Here is a 20,892-nt window from a genome sequence, read left to right as displayed (position 1 = left end):
TAGGTATTTCCATGAACAGGAAATTGTGCTGGGGCGAAATACTTCCCTCGGGGAATAAGTTTTCGCAGCTTTGTTCCGCACATAATTGTAAAAATATGCATTTGACAAGACGGTAATCCCATAAATGTACGCGCCACACACAGTGGAAGGTAAACATAAGATTAGTATTTCACACATATTTAATCGAAAACGTTATGCGCGGCGGTTAAAAAAATTCCCTAATTATATCAGGATCTATGTACTGTACTACTGCAGTAGTATTACTACTTCCTCTACTACGCAGTATTTCCATGTACTGCACTGCCTTTGTCTTCAGTGACTGTGTTTACAGTTTGTCGTTGAGCTCAACCTGAGGTGAGGCTCCTCTAAACTATCGCACAGTAAATATCACGTGTATTTGAACATGTATTGAAATGCAGTTTGCATCACTCATTGGCTCCAGCAGCTGGAGGCTAGTAGTAGGTAGGAGGAGGGGGGATGAGACAGCGGGAGGGGGATGCAAGGTTGACTGCAAACCTTTTTTTCTCTCTCTGTTTTTGCATGGGGGAGTTTAAAACGAGCAGAGATCGTCGCTGAGTGAGTGAAAGAAAAAAAGAAAAAAGTTTGGCTCCAACTTTGAGTTCGTCCTGTGCAGAAAAGCAGCAGCACTTGGTGTGTCAACGTGCTTTTTACTCTTCCCAGATTGTTCACCACCATGCCACCCAAGAGAGACGCAGGTGCGACTCCAGCACAGCCGCCCGTGAAGATGATAAAGATCGATAACGTTACAGATGCACAAGAGTTTGGCTGTCATTCAGGCGAGGATAAGTTCAGGCTCCATGAAGAGGCCAGCTACTCACCTTATCCCAACAATGACGTGAGAGTTCATTGTTTAATTATCAGAATAAATAACTTGTGTATAACTTGGATTTTCTTTATGTGTTCTTTTTCGACTCTTGTGGCAGCTTGACACTATTGAATTTGATGAAGAAAATGTTGCGAGCCCGGGAATCAGAACAGACACCATCAGCCTTCTCATGAAAATAGAGCAGCTGCAGGCACAACTGAAATATGAACGCAGATGCAGAATTTTGGCAGAGAGAGAGCTGAGGGAACTCAAAGGTGGGTGGGAAAAAAATAACTAATCAATCAATAAATTAATTTATATCCTTTAAAAATACTGTGAGACCACATTAATATTTATTGTAGCACACACATTACTCTAACAACTGGTTTAAATACTACAAGGACAAATCGGAATGAGTCATCCTGCATTTCTTTGTATTTTCCTTCCTGGGAGTTAGACCTTCCTGTAATTTTTTAAAGTGGAAGAGCAGGAAGCTCTTTCACCAAAGTTTTTCTTTGGTCACTGGTTGCTTTTTCACTCATTTTCAGTTGAGTTCTTATACTTGGCAATTCCAAGGAAATCTTTTGCCTTTGTTAATCCACTTAAGACTGACCTATGAATCATTCAAGCATAAAAAGGCACCCAAGTGAGGAGATGAATCAGTGTTTTGACTACACTTTCCAGACAACTTAGCAAAGAGTTCATTTTAAATTGTATCTTTACTCTCTTTGTTACTAGCAGCCTGTGGCGAAAAGCATGTAATTTGTTCCCATTTCTTTAGTTAAATGAACTGAATATGCCAAAGATAATTTATGTTGATGGGCATAAAATAGTATTTTTGCACCATCATGGTAATTCTCACAGAGCTATTAGCTTAAAAGTTGGTACATCTCAACATGGTGGGAAGTGTGTCCTTATAGAATTTGTGGTCACTGGATAAGCAGAGGACAAAAGAAGTGTTAGTTAGAAAAATATCTACAGTATGTGAAAGTCATGTCCTTAATAATTAGGAAAAAAGCCAGAAAAGATCTGAGGAGATGCATCTGGCCTTTCAGTTGATCCATCTACTGTTCACTGAAGCCTCATCACAAACAGTCTCAGCTGGAGGGTGGCTGTCAAGAAGCCAATCGTAAGGAAGGAAAATGGGTATGGCAAATTTGAATTTTTTTGAGTCAAACTTTTGTCAACAGCTTCATTTTTTATACTGACAATGATTCCAAACAGTCGTGGATTGGCCTTGACAGAGCAAATATTACTGAAGCAGTGCGCGACAGAGAAAACAGAGAAAGGAACAAAAGGCAGCCAACATCCAAAGAAGAGCTTTGAGCTTCCTTCAAGAAGCCTGGACAACGTTTCCTGAAGATTACTTAAATGAGAAGAAAGCTGTTTTTGCCTTATACACTGTATTTCTATTTGTGTTTGCACACTTCAATAATTCATTGCAGCTGTTTTCCATTTTTCTAGCAAAATATAAAGAAATGAAGGGTACCTCAAGAGTTTTTGCTCAAGTACTGTACAGTAATTAACTGCTGCTACACACAGTCAAGTGCACAGTAGTTCAAGCCAATTCGCTAACACAGCAGTTTTCTAGAGTGGTACATTCATTTAGCAAACCCAATTGTTAAGTTTTTTTTTTAACTTAAAACTTTTTGTTTAACTTAAAACTTTAACTTTTTAAACATTTGTCTATGTTTAAATTGAGCTACTTTAACTGCAATTAGTGCAAAAATGTATATGTTCCTTTAAGGGAATTTCTTAACAACAATGACGAGAACAGGGCCTTATTAAAATTTAAATGTCAAATGTTGAGTATTCGTCTGTGTAACTGTCTAGTGCATCGCTAACATGTGCAGAGGGAAAAATTGGATCCCGTCGGTCTTTTTAATTTTCTGTCTGAGTCTATGCTGTAAACATATAATGAAATAATTTATCTGATGAATATCTTCACCATGTGTCGGCTTTACTTCAGTGGTTTGTAACGTTTTTCAGAGATGAACACTCTCATGATGCAGATGAGGCACACGGCACATGAACTGCGGGTCACCCTGGATCATGTTCTCCACGGAGGCGAAGCAGCAGTTGCGCCACAAAACTCTGATGAAACTATCTCTTTCCTGACTGAGCCTGAGGCAGAAATGAGAGCACTTCATAATATACCAGAGGTCAGCGCTCCTGTGTGCTGTAGACTTCGTACTTTCTTTGTATAGCTGAGTTGGCAGATTGATCAGTTCATTAACATTTTGTTATCTTAGAACAAGTTTTATGTCATTGGTGCTCATTTAAAATGTTCATTGTTTATAAGCTCAGGCAGGCTAGCACTAATTCATTACTTTATAAGTGGTTAATTTGGGTTCAAACGCCAATGAAACATAATGTTTTTATAACAGATATTTCTTTTTCTTTTCAGGATGACCACAATTTCCTCTATCTCTCAGAGAATCTTCGAGTGCCAAAAAATCTTTATGAGCGCATTGCAGAAATTGCAGACTACAAGAAGTACACTTCAGCCCTGCTCATGATACTTTTTGATAGAGAAACGCTGGCAACCCACTCTCTGCAGGGCCGTAGGAATACCTTTACAGGAGAGGATTGCCACAAGCCACAGCTCCCACCTGAGATTTTGAAAAGTTTAATCGGTAAATCAAGAAACATGAAGGATGGCTTAGAAGCATCAGCCTTCTTTGTAAATGCTATATACGGTGGTGGAAAAAAGTGTTGGACCCCTTCCCGATTTCCTGTTTTTTGTATGTTTGTCACACTGTAACGTTTCAGATCATCAAACAAATTTAAAAATCAGACAAACATAACACAATTAAACACAAAATGGAGTTTCTATATGAAGATTTTTAATTATTAAGGGGAAAATAATCCAAAACTACATGACCCTGTGTGAAAAAGTGATCGCCACCCTTAGCAGCAACAACTACAATCAAGCATTAGCAATAACTGGCAATGAGTCTTAATGAAAATAGTAATAATAATACAAATATTAATATTAATAATGATAACAATACCTTTTATTTATAGGTGTCTTTAAAGACCCTTAAGGCTACCTTACATTAGTACAGCAAAATAAAAACACAAGGTAAAAAAAACAAAATAACCACTATAAAACTAATCAAGGTAACAACAGACTGAGACTAAGTTACAATGTAGGGTAGCAGTTCTGAAAAGATGGGTTTAAAATTAGAAAGAGAGTTTTACAGCACTGTGGAGGAATTTTTGGCCCACTCATCTTTGCAGAATTGTTGTAATTTAATCACAAAGGTTTTCGAGCATGAACCACGTGTTTAAGGTCATGCCACAGCATCTCAATCGGATTCACGTCAGGACCTTGACTGGGTCACTCTAAAGTCTTCATTTTGTTTTTCTTAAGCCATTCAGAGGTGGACCTGCTGGTGTATTTTGGATCATTGTGCTTGAATAGTGCTTCAGCTTGAGGTCACAGACAGATTCTCCTTCAGGATGTTTTGGTAGACAGCAGAGTTCATGGTTCCATTTACCACAGCAGGTCTTCCAGGTCCTAAAGCAGCAAAACAGCCCCAGACCATCACACAGCCACCACTATATTTTACTGCCAGTATGATGTTCCTTTTCTGAAATGAAAGATGAAGATGAAACGGGACACATGCTTCTAAAAATGTCAGCATTTGTCTCCTCGGTCCACAGAGTATTTCCCCAAAATTCTTGAGGAACATCAAGATGTTCTTTTTGGTCAGCAGTGGTTTTCTCCTTGAACTCTCCCATGGATGGCATTTTTGCCCAATCTATTTGTTATTATTGAACCATGAACTCTGACCTTAACAGAGACACGTGAAGCCTGCGGTTCCTTAATGTAGTCCAAGATGAGTCATTGATGTGCTCTTGGAGTAATTTTGGTAGGCCAGTCACTCCTGGGAAACTTCACCACTTTTCCAAGTTTTTCCATTTGAGTGTTATGGCTCTCACTCTGGTTCACTGGAGTCCCAAAGCCTTAGAAATGGCTTTGTAACCCTTTCCAGACTGATAGATATCTTTGACTTTGTTTCTCAGGTGTTTCTTTAGATCCTGATGTGTTGTTTTTAATATCGTTTAGCCTGCTTCACTTTGTCAGACAGGTTCTATTTAGGTGTTTTCTTGATTCAACAGGTCTGCCAATATTCAGGCCTCTTTAGTAAAAGACTATCCAAAACAATGTGTTTAATCATAGTAAATTTGTGATTTAACGAGAGGGGTCATTGCTTTTTCACACAGGACCAGCTAGGTTTGGAGAACTGCTGTCCCTTAATGAATGAAACCATTATTTAAAAACTTGGATTATCTTTGTATAATATTAAAATTTGTTCGATGACCTGAAACATAGAGATGTGACAAATATGCAAAATCAGGAAATCAGGAAGAGGGCAAACACTTTTTCACACCACTGTACGTACTAATTTGATAACCAGAGGTTTCTGTTTCTTTCCTGCAGATCATGTGGCAGCCAAGTTCAGTGTTGACAGCAGCCAAATAAAAACCGCAATCCGCACAAAGTTGAACAATGAGGATAAATTATTGAAGAAGAGACTGGGGTTGGGTAAAACAGAAAACAGAGCTAATGCTGAGCCAAGCTTTTGCCAAGATGCCTCGCTTCTGCCCGACGACGGAGCAATGACAAGTGACTCTCAGTTATAGTTGTTCACCTCTGTCTTCGTCCGTTGGTCACACGTATTTCATGTCCGATAGAAATAGGTCACAGATTGCCTTTTTTGTCCACTATAGTTCATTCAGCATTAAAATCTAGTTCTTTATTTTTTAAGAATGATAAGTATATATATTTTTACGTTGACAGCAGTTAATGTCTGTTAGATTGTTTTCAGAGTGTCACCTGGTGGCCACACCCAGGCGTTTGATAGCACTATAAACTGCCACATATGTAATCATTAATACTGTAAACAAGTGTTCTTATTTAGGTTTTCTTACTGTATTTAAGAGAGTGGTTATAGGTTAATAACCTTTTAAGCTAGAATCAGTCAGTCAGCTGACCTTTACATGTGTAAGTAGGACAGGGATCTCATTTTTGCCCTGTTGTTCATTCCAACTTGTGCATTGCAGGTAATAATGTGTTTTAAGGTATACTGTATGTGATAACTGTTTCAAAGTGTTTGTCATGTGTTTTCTGTGCTTCACTCTAACAAACAATAAAGTTTTGCAGCTGATATTTTTTCAGTTATTTGAACTTTTCTTACACCAGCACAGTAACCTACAGTATTGTTTCCTCCTCAGCCAACAGATGTCAGTACTGACCCCTGTTTCCCCTTTTGTAGTATTGATCTACTCCACTGGTTGTGAAAGGTCACTGCTACTTTAGGAAACAAAAGAAAAGAAAAGAAAGAAACTCAGTTAACTAAATTAAGGAAGTACTGTGTGTTAAATGGTAAATGAGTCATTACATTCAAGTAATACACCAGTGTTCCCGTTCTCTGGAGCTATGGAGAGAATAGAGGAGCAAGTGTAGGAACAAGAACAGTGTGTAACAGTCACAGCCACATACTGACTGACTGATGAAAGACAGTGTGTGTGGGACATGGTTAATGTCAGTGGGAGGCGGTTTGATGCAGTCATCCTCACTTGAAAGATGTGATTTGAACAACCAAAGGCTGGCTCCTCGCCCTCCTCCCCCTCCTTTCCCTCAGGCTAGCTGGGCTGCCTCAGTGGACTCACAGCACATCACCTCTCTCCGATACCCTCAGTCCTCCCAGGGGTCCTTTGTCAAGCCTCAAAAGCCTTTTTTTCCCCTATTGGAAATCAGCTGTTTTCATGAGAAGTTGCAACACAGCAGGATAGTTCCCGGTGGACCATTATGCACCTGCAGCAACACCTGAGTACTGAATTTGATGCTTTTCAAACTTTCTGAAATATCAGAGTGTTTTGGAAGATTTCTATTTTACAAGAACTTTTTAAGGACCTCCAATTTTCAAAATGAAAGTGCTTTGATGTAAGTATATCGCTATTTGATTATATAACACTTAACTTTGATATGAAAGAATATATATTATTCTATTTGTTCGGTTCATTGCTTAAAGTAAAATGCAAAGTAAAGTAAAGCATTTTACTTTAATATTTACTTATTTCGTTGATTTATTTTGTTATATCAGATCAAATGACTGAGACGTTTGTTTGTGTAACACTTCCTGAAATTGTTAGAATTTGTTTAACAGATTTCACTGACACTGCCTTAATTTTTTTTCTTGAAGTTGTGGAAGTTTAACACCAAGTTGAGCCATGCCAGAAATAAAAAAGTGTTTAAAATTATGTCATTCAGAAAAACTGGATAGATGATCCTAGTTAAGAATATAACTGTGCATCAATTCATAGGGTTCACTACGCATTTAAAACCCACAAAGTCCAAGTACATTACAAGCTGATGAAATGTTGCCTTCTAGTGAATTTATTATAATGAATGAATGAAATTATTAACCTACACTTATGAACTTTCAGCATTTCAACATACTGTAGCACATGGATGGAGTTTTGCAGCTGCATGTTGAAGTGTCATTCATTTTGTATCAGAATGAGTTAACGGTTATTGGAGACCTCATTTTTAAATCTAATTAAAATTGGTCATCATTTTAAATTTCTTGCGTTAAGTTTAGAACTCCTTAAAACCTCTGCGTATTTGTGCAATTCAAATTCAACAGAAAAGTCAGATAATGAAATAAATGCTCATCACCAACATTATGTAAGCTTAAATACATCAAAAATGGTTTTTAAGACCTTTTTTGGCTTTTAAAAAGGATTTATTTGACAAAAAGCAAGAGGAGCGATAAAATCAGACAGAAGTATTAAACATAAATGTAAAATAACTACAAATGTTTTGGAGAATCAAATAAAGTGAAACTGAGTAGTGGCTAGAAAAGATAAACCACTTCAGAAGTAATTTGTGGATTGAAGAACATCACATGTTCTGGGCTGCAACTGGAACACGATGAGAACGAGGACAGCCTTACATAATGTGTATGAGAACGTACATGTACTAGTCCTTCCTGGGGATAAATCTCAGTGCAAACGTGGCATGCCAATAGCTGTCCACCATAGAAGATTACAGTGGCAGAGAGAATCAGTGGATAACCGGTGGATGGAGAGCACATGTATTTAGGACACAGCGTCCTCCACAGCCTGAAACCTGATTATGACTATCAGAACAAGATAGTTAGATACATTTATGGGGAGACACATGAAAGGCAGCACAGACGTGAAAGTAAATGTAAACGCATTAATGTTACATTTGCTACATTGTTTTATATACTATTTCTAGATTGCTCGGCGATTAGGGGTCAGGCGTGTTCTGGTTTAAGGTCTCCTCTTTGATGGTATGGTGAAGGGTGACACTGAACACATACTAATCAATGCAGGCAGTTCACTGCAGCTGGGCTAAAACAAGCACACTCATTATCTTTCATTTCTAAAGGATGGGGATGGATAGAGGAGAAACACAGTGTCCTCCATGAATTATTCCCATTGATCATGTTTCTCCCTCACTATAGAGACAAAATGTGTCCCGTCTTAAACAGCCTTACTAATAAGGTGAACGTCTGTGTGTTTTGATGAAGGTTGTAGTGAGTATTCCCGGATGTTTGTATTTATATATAACACTGCAGAGTATGTCAGATACAGTTAGTGTGATGAGTTATGATCAATTTGACAATAAACGTAATATTGTACATTAAAAACTTGTATGTAATGCCTTCTGTGGCTCTGGATGTGGTTTTTTAAATGGCTAATGACGTTGTTGTGATGTCATTAGGGTTATCTCAACTCATGCCTTGAGACTACACTACATATGGCTTTAGGAATGCAGGTTTAAAGTTGGAATGTGTTTAGAATTTGATGATCTAATAAGTATTAAATAACCCCCTTAACAGTGCTTTGTGTAACTTATAGCGTGTATTGTTAACATTCTTTGTCCTTACTGTAATCAATATAGCTACTTGTGAAAAGGCCTGTTCCTGTCAAAGAACCTGCAAACAATTATCACCCAGCTCCAGGCTATCTGAGCTCTGGAGAGCATTTTAAAGATTTTCAGCCTAAAGCTGTTCTGTTTTAGTTTGCCCTCAATTACCAGCGTCATTTCAAGCTAAAGCAGGTAGCTGTTTGAGACAAACTACAAATGGCTCAGTGCAGATAAAATGAGCAACTACTGGGTGAATACAGACGAGGATTTAGCAAAACTTATTGGAAAGTAGCTCCAAATTTACGAAATAATACGTAATGCTTTGCTAGAAAGTGTTTCCACTGCGCAAAAGTAAAGCCATCTGATGCAAATGAAAAGATGAAAATTTGCCATTAATATATTTATCATTTTCTTCATTTTGTCTTTACAGAAGTGAGGTGTATTTCTTTTGATGTCTGAAGAACTTTTTAGCCTCATCGCTTCACAATGGGAGACACTGGAATGCAGATCTTAACTCTTTCTTTATTATGAATCATGGAAGAGAACAGTTCATTTGTGACTGAGTACAATGAAAGCACCGCCGCTTGGCCAATAGAGCCTTCTGCTCCCAGCAGACACTTGGGAAATGTTCCCAACCCACGAACACGTCTCAAGGACCTCACGGGATTATTTTTCATGGTGACCCTAAATGTTCTGGCACTTCTGGCCAACACTGCTGTTCTTGTGGTTGTCATGAAAGCTCCTCATCTCAGGAAATTTGTATTTGTGTGCCATCTTTGTGCAGTGGACCTTCTGTGTGCCATCTTGATCATGCCACTCGGCATTGTGTCCAGCTCCTCATACTTTGCTGGTGTGGTGTTCACTGTGCTGGAGTGCCAGATCTATGTCTTCCTCAATGTAATCCTCATAGCAGCCTCCATCTTCACCATCACAGCTATTAGCGTGGAGCGTTATTACTACATTGTTCACCCCATGCGATATGAGGTCAAGATGACGCTGAAGCTGACTGCGGCTGTGATGGTGATAGTGTGGGTCGCTTCTGCAGGGCTGGGATTGTCTACTGTGTTTGGATGGCCGTCTTATGGCAGCCTGACCTCCGTCAGTGCAGCACACTGCTCACTGCACTGGAGCAACAGTGACCACAGGCGTATTTTCTCTGTGCTCTTCAGTGTCACCTGTTTCTGTCTGCCAGCAGTTGTGATTTTTGCTGTCTACTGTAATGTCTACAAAGTGGCCCGTGTGGCTGCCCGGCAACATGGACCTCTGCCCTCTTGGACAAACAGTCAACTGAAGAATCGCTCTGACTCAATAAACAGTCAGACTACCATCATTACAACTCGCAATGCCCCACGCAGGATTACCCGAGACCGGCCTTTCGGGGGTGGTAAGGCTGCTCTTACTCTGGTGGTCATTGTTGGGCAGTTTCTAATCTGCTGGCTGCCTTATTTTGCCTTCCACCTTCATTTGATACTTGATGCAACACCCCAGATCCCCGATGACCTGGAGGAAACAGTCACCTGGCTGGCATATTCGTCATTTGCTATTAACCCTTTTTTCTATGGGCTTCTAAATCGGCAGATTAGGGAAGAGCTTTGTAAACTAAGGCGCTGCTATTCGACTCGGCCAATAGAATTGCCAGCGTCCAGCCAGGAGGGCTCGGGTCATGAGAACTTCTTGCAGTTTCTCAACAGGACCAGCTGCAGTTTAGAGACACGTCCAAGCTTTGCTACTCCCAGTTCTGGAGGCACTCTGGATTATACTGGACAGACTGGTTTCAGGATACCAGGACAGATTCCAGAGGAGTTCAGTTAGATTATGCTCTACTGTACCTCAGCGTTGTGCCACAAATAATTGAAAGTATGGGGGATTAAGTTATTTAAAGATCATATGCAATATGACAAGCAAATTTTTGCACACAGTAATAACAAGTGAGAGATACAGAAAAAAACTGTTTTTGTCTTTGAATCGTTTCTATAAAGATTCAAAGAACTACTAAATGGACTTTAAAAAAAAGGGTTGTTACTGTGGTAAAACAAGCCTTAACGAGTCCTTAAAGAACACTTTAATTTTATTAGCTAGCCTAAAGTAAAGTTACTCTTTATCTACAATCAATAGTTCTGTTTTATGAAAATTAATCAACACAAGTAATTATTATACAATCAAATGTTGTCCTATTGTATTTATGTTCCAGGAATTTATGTAAATGTTATTTATTATACACAAACAGGAGGAAATATTTGTTTTGTTCAAGGACATTTTATTTCTTATCAATTTAAATGTGAAAATAAATTTTTGGTATTTTAATAATGTTGATAAACAATGTTTGTACTGTACATTAGAAATAAGTATGAGATTTATATAAAACCTTTTTTTTAGCATGTTGGTCTAAAATCTGATCTACTTTATTCTCTGGTGAAAAATGTTTGGAATTATATACAGTTATGTAAACTGCATGTCTTCATTTCTTCTTCATCTTTTGTATTCTGTTAACATTAACTAATATACCACATAGTTAATTAATTTTACAGAAACAGCCTCTAAGAGTGCACAGGGGCTGCTAGGCTGTTCTGTGACCATGATTCAACAGCCAACCCAAGTCCTTGAGGCATATTGTTAAGGTATGAGTGAGTTTACTTTCTGTAAGAGGTAACTAATACCTGCCTAGATACACTCATTTGCCCAATTTCTGTTTGACATTTTGTCTCAGGACAGACATTGTGGGTTTGAATTTGTGGTTTCTGACCTCCACGCCCTGCCTGTGCCCACTTATGAAAGCACTGTAAGTAAAACTGAGCCCAGTTAAAACATCATTATATAAGCAGAAAATGCCATTTCATAATAGATGAAGTGGTTGTCTCTAATACCACTTAATATGAGTACATGAGCGGATTAACAGCAAAGAATTTGTATTTTACTGTATTTACTTACAATCAGCTTGGCAATTGACTTCTGGTGTATAAAGTTATTCATATTAAACTTGGATGTTTATTTATGCTCTACTTATTTAGATAAATCATTAGAGACAGTTTAATGTTTCAGAAAATTTCTCTGTTGTGAATATTTTGAGGCTATGCACAGCTTTCCCACAGAGATTAGACTTTTGGGATAACATCAGGCAGACATGCTTATGTGGACAAATGAAAAGATAAACCAGTAAGCCAATAAATTAAATACATGGTGATTTGCAGAGATCTTAAAGAGAGAAATAACAATTGGAAGAGTGACAACTGCATACTGAAAGGCAGCAGAACAGAAAACTCCTCAACACACACAATACACAAAATGTGATGAGACACACACACACACAACAGCACACGTACACACAGTAACTGAAATCCAGTTTATAGACATCTGGATATGTTAAAAGTGAGATAACGCTGCCTTTTTATGGTGTCTGGCTGTAAACACATTCAAGTAAGTGTTGCGGACTGTTAGTCCTCTGATAACATTGGTGTTGTTTTCACCATGTGTGTGTTTGTGTATGTGTGTACATGTTTAGACATCTTTGTGAGGACAGAAAATTGGCATGCTAGTATACTTGCGGGGACCAACAGTCACTTATGGGAACAAAATGCCCATCCCCACAAGTTTGAAGGTATTTTTTGAGGCTCAAATGTGGTTTTAGTTACAATTAGGTTGCGGTTAGGTTTAGGCTAAGGGTCAGGGTTAGGCAATCGTTTTTTGAAGGTTAGAGTTAGGGTAGGCAGCTAGGGAAAGTATTATCTCAATTAGATGTCCTCACTAAGATATGTGTGAGTGTGTGTATAATTAACAAAATGCAATGACTTTCAAAACATTTAGATCCCTACATTTATCGGAAAATGCAGTATAAAGATAAAAAGACAAGAGGCAAAGCTGGACGTGGCAGAGTTGCTAAGATTTTTGTGATCAGGATGGACAGCATTAGAAGTGAGTATATCTGAGAGACACCTCAGCTTGAGTTTTTTGGAGACGAAGTTAAAGAGACAAGGCTGAAATGGTTCGGACATGCGCAGAAGAGGGATAGTGAATGTACTGCACAAGGGCTGTTAACTATGGAGGTGTCAGACAAGAAGAAAAGAGGAAGACCACAGAGGAAGTTTATGGGTGCATTGGAGGAGGGCATGCAGATTGTTGCCGTGACAGAAAACTATGCCAAGAACAGGGTGAGATAGAAGCAGATGATCCAATTTGGTGACCCCTGATGTGAGCAACTGAAAGAAGAACGTGAAGAAGCAAAAAGATAAGTGATGATAAAATGCTGCTGATTGATGAAAGAAAAATAAAATACATTTTGAACTTGATACCAGAAACACATTTCAGAATGGAAAAGAGCTTAAAGATGCTTAAGAATCTATTAAAGAGTGTGTGGGATAAATAGTTCAATGTGAAATTGCAAAGGATTTGAGGATTTATAGTTCATCCCATCATTAAAGGATTTACAGAATCCGGAGAAATCAATACACACGGGACAAGCTAGATAACCAATATTGAATGGTTGTGACCTTTGGCCCTTATGTCACACTTCATAAAATCATATGACAAGACACGTGTGGTCTCAGGAACAGTTGGTAATAAAGGTGGTTCTGGTGTGCTTTCATTGAAAGTCCACCAAGGAAAGAGATAACTGGACAAAGAGGAACAAAGGACTATTGGATCTTTAAAAGCTCCCTTATCCATCAGGGGTTACCACAGCAGATCCACATGTTTGATTTGGAATTAGATTTTAGTTTCTTGGGTTGTTTTTTTTAAATGATGCCCCTCCTGCCACAGCCTGACTTTGTGTACTCTCTCAGAATTGAACAGGCTTCACTTGTTAGAAAAATGTGCAAACCACGACAGTGTTTGTGTGCTACAAAGTAACACATCACTTTGTAGCAGATAAAATAATGTTTTAAGTAATATTTTGTAATGTGTTAAGTAACACATTACAAAGTATCACATTACTTTGTAGCGCATCAGGTCATTACATTACATTTTTCAGTAACACATTACAGTAATGCATTACTGTAATCAATTCAGTAATTACATTACATTCGAAATAAAATTACTTGCATTGCAAAGTTGTCTGGCTGGCAGTTATCTGCATGCTGGGTAAATACAGTTCCACCCAGCATGGATTCCTGCACTTGCACTATGCTGGAGGAGGAAAATCACAGAGTGGCACAGCCATACTGCTTAACAATTAAGTAACAATTAATATGTAATACATTACTGTACTAAATAGTAAGTATGCTGAGAAGACTTAAAATTCTTCCCTTTCTATACCCAGTGCTGTTTGTTTGGTGAAAGGGCTGCTTTGGTGTTTCACAAAATGATGAATGATGCTCTGACATAATAATGGGAGAATCACTTCAGAAGAATCAAAGGGAGAAGGTTTGATTGATGGTGCTGTCAGATGGTGTGAAGCAAATTATTTTGCCAGAACTTCCTCTTATACAGTAACAGCATTTTCCCAGAGTTTCCTCAGAAGTGCATACAAACTAACACAACAGGTATTTAACCTTGTTCGCAGTGCTCAAGGAGCATAACCTGCCGAGTTTATTCACGATCGATAGAATAATTATTCTCCAAAAAGCAGGAAAGAATGTAAAACAAACAAAGCTATTGATAAACTTAACTGGGTTATAGAAAGCCACATTAAACACTCAATAAAACAATCTTTTATTTATTTTTTTTTAATTTTTTGAAAATATAATTTAAAAAGAGAAAAAAGTAAATGGATTCAAAATTCAGATTATTCTGACATTTAAAATGGCAATTTCTTTCCTCCATTTCATTTCCATTTCTGCTCTGCATTTCCTTTTTGAACTGGCTTTAATGAGTCATTTCGCTTTCTGCTTTTACCCTCTCCATATACCCTCTCGAACCAAAGGAACGCAAATTAGCCGTGTGATAAGATGTAAGGAGCTCTGCAAATTGGCTGCAAATTGACACATCTGGTCAAATTATGCAAAATCAAATAATTCACTCAGATAATCCTGCTTAGAGAGCAGCAGCAAGAGCAACAGTGCTTCACTGACATGAAGTCCTCTTGCCATAATGTAGATGTTAGCAACCAGCTGTTTTTCATGGAACTAGTTCTGTCTAATCTACTATATTTGAACCAGTGTTGCCAAATGCTTTATTTATATATATTTTTTTTTTATATTTTAAGCTTAGGTTCCAGCCCCCCCTGGGACCCCAAACTGAATAAACAGAAAAGAACTGACTGGATGGATGGATATTTTAAGCTTTTCTGTTATATATTCATGCCAAGTGTTGGGGATGCCAGTGCTTCGTATCAGAGCTGCTTTGCTGACCTGCAGATGTTCATACATGATACTGTGGGAATAATGACATAACGGTCAGTCTGACCTATTGTGCTGAAAACAGCTGGACCGGCAGGTGCTGAGGAGGAACACTGTCTGACATCTCTTGTGCCCCACATAAAATGCTACTGCTGGCAGAAGAGGATCTGAGCTTTAGCTGGCGTTAAAATATTACATTATTTAAAGCAAACATAGTATTTCTCCACTCAGTGACATGAATTTCTTTATTGTATGTCTGTGATTTGCACAGTTTTTTCTCTGTTTTAGTCTATAAGGGAAAACGTGATAATGCAGCGTTCTTTCACATTATATTTGCTTTTACAAGTTCTTGGACACAGCATGCATGATCACATTTGATTTAAGTTGTAACAAAACGGTACTGGTTGTCTTTGTTTTTCCTACTAGTCTGAAGTAGGTGGACATCAGTTAAAAAGAGGATTTCACGTAATTCCACGCGCCAGCTGGGATTTAGCAAAATTTGACTCAAAATGTAATGACAGTTGCCTGGCTGTGTGCGTATGTTCCTGGGTCACTCGCGACCAAATCTGATCAAACCATGTCTACACAGTCCTAATAGAAAAGGTTTACTAAACAGGAAACAGGAAGCTAAAAAATCAACACCATGAGAGATGAGGTGATGGTTCACGTGGTCCTCTGCAGAGAAGTCGTCATGGAATCTGCTGCCTGACTATGGGGGCTGGGCCCTCTGACGCTTCACTTCATCTAGAAGGATGAATAAAAGAAAGTCCAAAAGAGCATTTGATTTGCTGCTCTGTATCAGAGCTGTGACTGCCATTATACCCCACTATGAAAGAATGAACTCATAAATGGAGGCTAGTGTGCTGCTATACGTGCGTTGCAAAGCAATATTATCGTCCTTGAACCATTAAACCCTCATAATAATAAAATCTGAAAATAACCTTTTCTCCTAAAATTTTCTTTCTCTTTTTTGGCTTTAAATTTACCTATTTGAAAATACCTGAACTGTGACACTATTTGTTCACAGTGTTTTGTGCTACATGCAATTTATATAAAAAGAAAGTAAGTACTGTAATTTGTTATATAAAAAGTATAAATCATGTTCCAACTATTACATACAAGTTTATTAAAAAATATGTTTCAGTAAACATGACAAAGACAGTACTGCTCCCAATTATTTGTTTATTAGCTGCAGCTTATCTTATCTTGCAAGCCCCCAGAATCATGTGTAGTGTTGGGGTAAGAATAGCATTATTCATTGAGCTGGGATATTCGTGTTTCTTTTTCTATCTTTCCCTCATGGTTGCCTCTCCCCTCTCTCCCTATCTGGCTGCTTCACACATGCACTCACCGTCTGCTGACCTCACCTGTGAAGCCGGAAACAAACAAACCCCATCTGGTGAAGTGTGCAGTCCATTAGCATACCATTGTCTCCTGCACCGACACAGGAAATTCACTGTCATCCATACACTGTGTTCTCTCTCTATCTCCATCCAGCAGGCAGAAATTATCATTACCATGGAGACCGTCCAGTGCTCATCACAGAGTAGAGCACTTATCCCCAACTCTGAACAAATGTACAGTTTGTTACATACTCGATAGCAGGTTGTTACGTAGCGCCATGTTCATTCAGTCTTTCAGATCAGGCTTGGGTTTTCCATTTTTTCCATTTTATTTGTTTCTCTAAACAGTTTTTCAGGATTGAAAAGAGCAAAACTTTTCAATGCATTACTCTTAATATTGATCAAGATATGATTACTCAATTTTTTATGTGCTTTTTTTCTTTTTTTTGGACATAAAGGTAAAGGGGGATAAAAGTTACAAAAGCCATCATCCATTTACAGCCATTAGAGACAGTCTACCATTTCACACTGCAAAAGTTTAATTCATTCGACCACATTTTCACATTTAGAATATTGTGCAACTGCTTGGTCAGAACACCATCTACAACCGTCAAGCCACTTATATACAATTGTCTAATTAAACTTTGGATAGGAAGTCAGAAAGACCACTGCTATGTTCTTAAGAAATTAAATATGTTGAGTTTTGGTCATTATATTCAATTTGCCCATCTTAAACTTGTTTAGTTTTGAGCCAGGGAACCCATGGAATGTCTGGTTGGAACTGTGGGCTGCCATTATGTAAATCCTGATGTATGCACTGTGATAGCCCCTGTTAGAGTTAATGAATGCAACTGGGAGCTCCTGGCCCATCTCTAAAAGCTGGCTGCCTCAGTTTTTGCTCTCTCTCCATCCACCCAGCACCATGCTATTTGCCTGGCTGATATAAGCTTTTTTATTTTAGGTTCCACATTGTACAACCTCATATCTCTTGTGTATGTGTTGCTTAGTTTTACGTATCTTATATGGTCTGAGTGGATGAGTATTTGACCTACTGATAGCAGTGTACCACGATGTAAATATTACTTGTACAGAACTGGATAGCATGTCTGTGTTTAGATTAGGAACAGGCAAAGCTAAGTAGTTAATTTCCATAAAAGGCCAGATAGGGGCAGTATTGTCTCGTAGTTAAAGGCTTTTTAGATGCAGAAGTAATGGAGCCTATGAATAACATTTTAGAATCAGCATGACAAGAATTCCAGTATCACTGCATATGTTTGGTTGAAATCTTTTTTAGTTCTGCATCTCTGCCTTGTTGTATTACAAACAACTAAAGTAAAAGATGAAGGAAATCATTTAGTTTCAGTCTATGATATTCTAAGGTCATTGCATTGCACAGATTCCTGAATTGATTTTTTATTGTGTACAGTTGCCAGTTAAATAAAGCTGAATTGACCTTTATACTTTAGTGTCTGTCTGTCCCACTTGGGCGTATCAGTGTATACAGAGCTATCTCTGTTCATGCCCATAGTATTTATATCCTCCTCCCATATCTTCCCACAGCAGAGGAAAATGATCTTCACTTGAAAGACCATCTGCAAATACCACCCAGGGCAATGTAATGTTCCCAATATAACCTCCCCGCACAGCCGGCTGGGCTGTTCCAGTCAATGGCCTCACACAGTCTGGAGTGTTACTAAAGTAACAATTTCCCACTCTGTTTTTCTTTGGTTGTGCTTTTTTTGCATTTAATTAACACCATGATGAAAGGGGACGATTCAGAGGAAGTGGATATAGATTTGGGGGACTCCAGTGATTCTGAAGACTTTGAAAATGGAGACCAACGTGAGACGCTGTGGAAGGCCACTCCTGCCTCGGAAGAGGAGGAAAACATTCACACGTCTACACTAGTGGAAATCAGTGATACCAAGCCTCTGATTAATGCAAGAGACCCCCGAGGTATCAATGACTGCCTTAAGGTATTGCATTCTTTCTGCAGTAGCTCTATTAAACTTTATCTCGTGGTCTATCTGTACATTTGTCATGCAGCACATTAGCTGAAAAAAACAGAAAGCACTTAAACATTGACACAGGGGACCAAAAAGCTGCTTTACTGATTGCACCGCTCTCTAGTGGACATCATTTATCTGCAAAAATTGAATCAACACCCCAAAGAACACTAGCTATTGGTTTACCTCAGTAGCACTAACATCAGTTTCTCTTTGTGTCTTCAGGTGACGTTTGAGGATGTTATAGCTGAGCCGGTATCAGTGCGGAGCGGTGACAGAGTGTGGATCTGGAGCCATGCCCTGTTTGAGGTGTCTAGGATTTGGATTTACCGGATAGTCACAGTATTTTTGGCCATTCCTGTGTCAATAATCTCTGGATTTCTGTTTGCCATCCTCAGCTGTCTTCATATCTGGTAGGTTTAGACTTGGACTTCTAGGTTAGTAATTAAGATTTTTGTCTTCAATTAAAGTGATGTACAGGTGACCTTTGGTGACCGCTTATAGAGCCTTCAAGCACAACAGTGAAAGAATGCACTACTGTACCTTTTAATCTTTCCCCAGTACACATCATACTGTGGTATAGCAGCAGGAACTAGACAATCTTTTCTTCAGTTTAAATTTTTTTTTCTAACAATCATAAAAGACTAAGCCTTCCCAAGACTGACACATACAGCTCCGGTCAGATAATATAACACCCTCCTCCATAATGGTTGTTATAATTATAAACTGACACAGAAATGAACAATGCCAACATAAGTACATTTTGCCTGTGTTGGGTGGCTCCCTAAATTGGCACACGGTCATCAAAATATATCTGAACCTCCGGCCTCGAGGCAAAAGAGCCACCTGATCCCTCCGGAGATGAGACAAGAATCTGAGAAATATTGAGGGTGAAAAATTTTCTATAATGCTATTAAAGTGTGTCTCCATGGGCGATATCTTCCGTGGCCTGGAGGGAGCTTTCAAATCGCTCAAAGAAATGACCTCGATGATGTCAATTAAAACCTTGTGGTTATGTGAAGTCTGAAAGACATGACTGCTGAAAGGTGGGATGGGTCTGATTCAAGCCCCCCTCCAATTTTGTTTTAGGAAGCCCGGTGTTTTCAGAGCTTTTCTGCATTAGGATAACTTTAAGATGCCATATAAGTACTAATCTCTTCACTCAGTAGATTTTCTTAACTGTAACTGCAAAGAATCTAGAAGGACTAAAATGATAGTGGAAAACTGGGACGTACCTGTTGAGAAACAAAGTGTTATAGCAGAGTGTTATATAGTAATTCAACATGAGAAATTAGAAATAGGAAATTATTACTGTTACATATTAAAACACACACAAAAAACCTTTTTTTTCCTGTGATTTAAATGATTTTCTTTGTCATTTTTGTGTTCTCTTCTATGACAGGTTGGTTAGTCCCTGTATCCAGTGTCTCCTTATTGGCACTCGCTGGCTGCAGAGCCTATGGAGCATTGTCCTTGGTGTCATTGTACAGCCTTTTCTCACAAGTGCTGGAAAATGTTGTGGTGGCTTCAGCATTCACCTGGCCAAAGAATGAGACTCACACGTGAGAAGAACTTCAAGACTGCAAATGCTCATTGACATGGACAAGTGCACTTACTGTTATGTGGTCATGTAGACCCAAACCAAGCAGGCATTTTAAAAAATGCTTTATCCAAAATGCAACACCCATTATTTATAGCTATTATTAAAGTTCGATAGTATCTGCTGAGACTTGAAGTAAAAAATCAATGGTGATGCAATTCTTCAACTCGCATTCAGGATGTGAAACCATTTTAGTGACTCTTTTTGCTCAGCATGTAGTTCTTTTTTCACTCTGGGGGATTATAATTTAAGAAATGTATGCAGAAATCCTTTTTTGCAATTTGAATATTACATAATATGTAATAGTGTTTGGGCTTTTCAAGATCTAGGTTTAAGGATGTATGGAAAAGGGCTTTAACAATACTTTATCTAGTCAGAAAAGAAAGAGTTCAGTTACCTTGTACAAAATGTTGAAACGAGTTCTACTTTGTCAATGAAAAATATTTGAATGTGCAAATAGCTTTCATTTCACAAGTTTAATTACTGGACATGAGCTGTCTCCTCTATCACTGAAAGACCCTTCACACTATCTCCACAGCTCAGTTGTGGTCATAGAGGGAGAAACTTTATTATTGTTAAAGGTTTAGCATTGAACAGAATATCAAGAATATATTTCTGAATAAGAATAATTAATATTTGATGTATTGTCCTGGAAAGAAATGGAAGTAAAAGACATGGTTTAATATGGTTTTTAAACTAATACACTTTTAGACTTATTATAGATATTAAAAAGACTTTATTAAAGCATTTTTCAAATACAATGATGATATGCTCTTTTGTTGCAACATCCCTAATATAAGGTTAGGTTTTCCTGTATCTCTTTATCTTCTTGCTTGAAGACAAATGACCATGTGATACTGTACATCCAGTTAGTTATTGTTATTGTGTCAAGATTGCCTACAGTACATTTAGCAATTTGAGGGAGCTACCACTTGA

At 38.3% G+C, this 20,892-nt stretch overlaps 3 protein-coding genes across 8 annotated transcripts; all 3 read left to right on the top strand.

Moving 5' to 3' along the window:
- The first annotated feature begins 24 nt into the window (after window positions 1–24).
- LOC100702277 (uncharacterized) lies at window positions 25–6,003 on the top strand. 6 transcript variants are annotated; one of them, XM_005453533.4, is made up of 8 exons: window positions 133–149; window positions 284–354; window positions 564–576; window positions 682–856; window positions 945–1,101; window positions 2,816–2,988; window positions 3,234–3,462; window positions 5,277–6,003. In XM_005453533.4, exons 4-8 carry the CDS (start codon window positions 695–697, stop codon window positions 5,477–5,479), a joined length of 924 nt encoding a protein of 307 aa, XP_005453590.1. In that variant the 5' UTR covers window positions 133–149; window positions 284–354; window positions 564–576; window positions 682–694; the 3' UTR covers window positions 5,480–6,003. The 6 variants fall into 6 exon arrangements, with proteins under 6 accessions (XP_005453591.1, XP_005453588.1, XP_025763003.1 ...); XM_005453531.4 differs by lacking the exon at window positions 284–354 and having other exon boundaries at window positions 88–149; XM_025907218.1 differs by lacking the exon at window positions 284–354 and having other exon boundaries at window positions 110–149; window positions 543–576.
- A 366-nt stretch (window positions 6,004–6,369) lies between these two features.
- LOC100702547 (probable G-protein coupled receptor) lies at window positions 6,370–11,712 on the top strand. Its single transcript, XM_005453536.4, has 2 exons — window positions 6,370–6,782; window positions 9,169–11,712. The coding sequence occupies exon 2, from the start codon at window positions 9,273–9,275 to the stop codon at window positions 10,548–10,550; it is 1,278 nt and encodes a 425-aa protein (XP_005453593.1). The 5' UTR covers window positions 6,370–6,782; window positions 9,169–9,272; the 3' UTR covers window positions 10,551–11,712.
- A 6,151-nt stretch (window positions 11,713–17,863) lies between these two features.
- On the top strand, window positions 17,864–20,717 carry cav4a (caveolin 4a). The gene is made up of 3 exons (XM_003448338.5): window positions 17,864–18,326; window positions 18,582–18,769; window positions 19,759–20,717. Exons 1-3 carry the CDS (start codon window positions 18,108–18,110, stop codon window positions 19,907–19,909), a joined length of 558 nt encoding a protein of 185 aa, XP_003448386.1. The 5' UTR covers window positions 17,864–18,107; the 3' UTR covers window positions 19,910–20,717.
- Window positions 20,718–20,892: the final 175 nt, after the last annotated feature.

The sequence above is a fragment of the Oreochromis niloticus genome, linkage group LG5 (genome assembly GCF_001858045.2).
Source record: "Oreochromis niloticus isolate F11D_XX linkage group LG5, O_niloticus_UMD_NMBU, whole genome shotgun sequence".
Lineage (NCBI taxonomy): Eukaryota > Metazoa > Chordata > Actinopteri > Cichliformes > Cichlidae > Oreochromis > Oreochromis niloticus.
The sequence above is the reverse complement of the archived record's forward strand: the minus strand, read 5'-3'. Positions and strand labels throughout refer to the sequence as shown.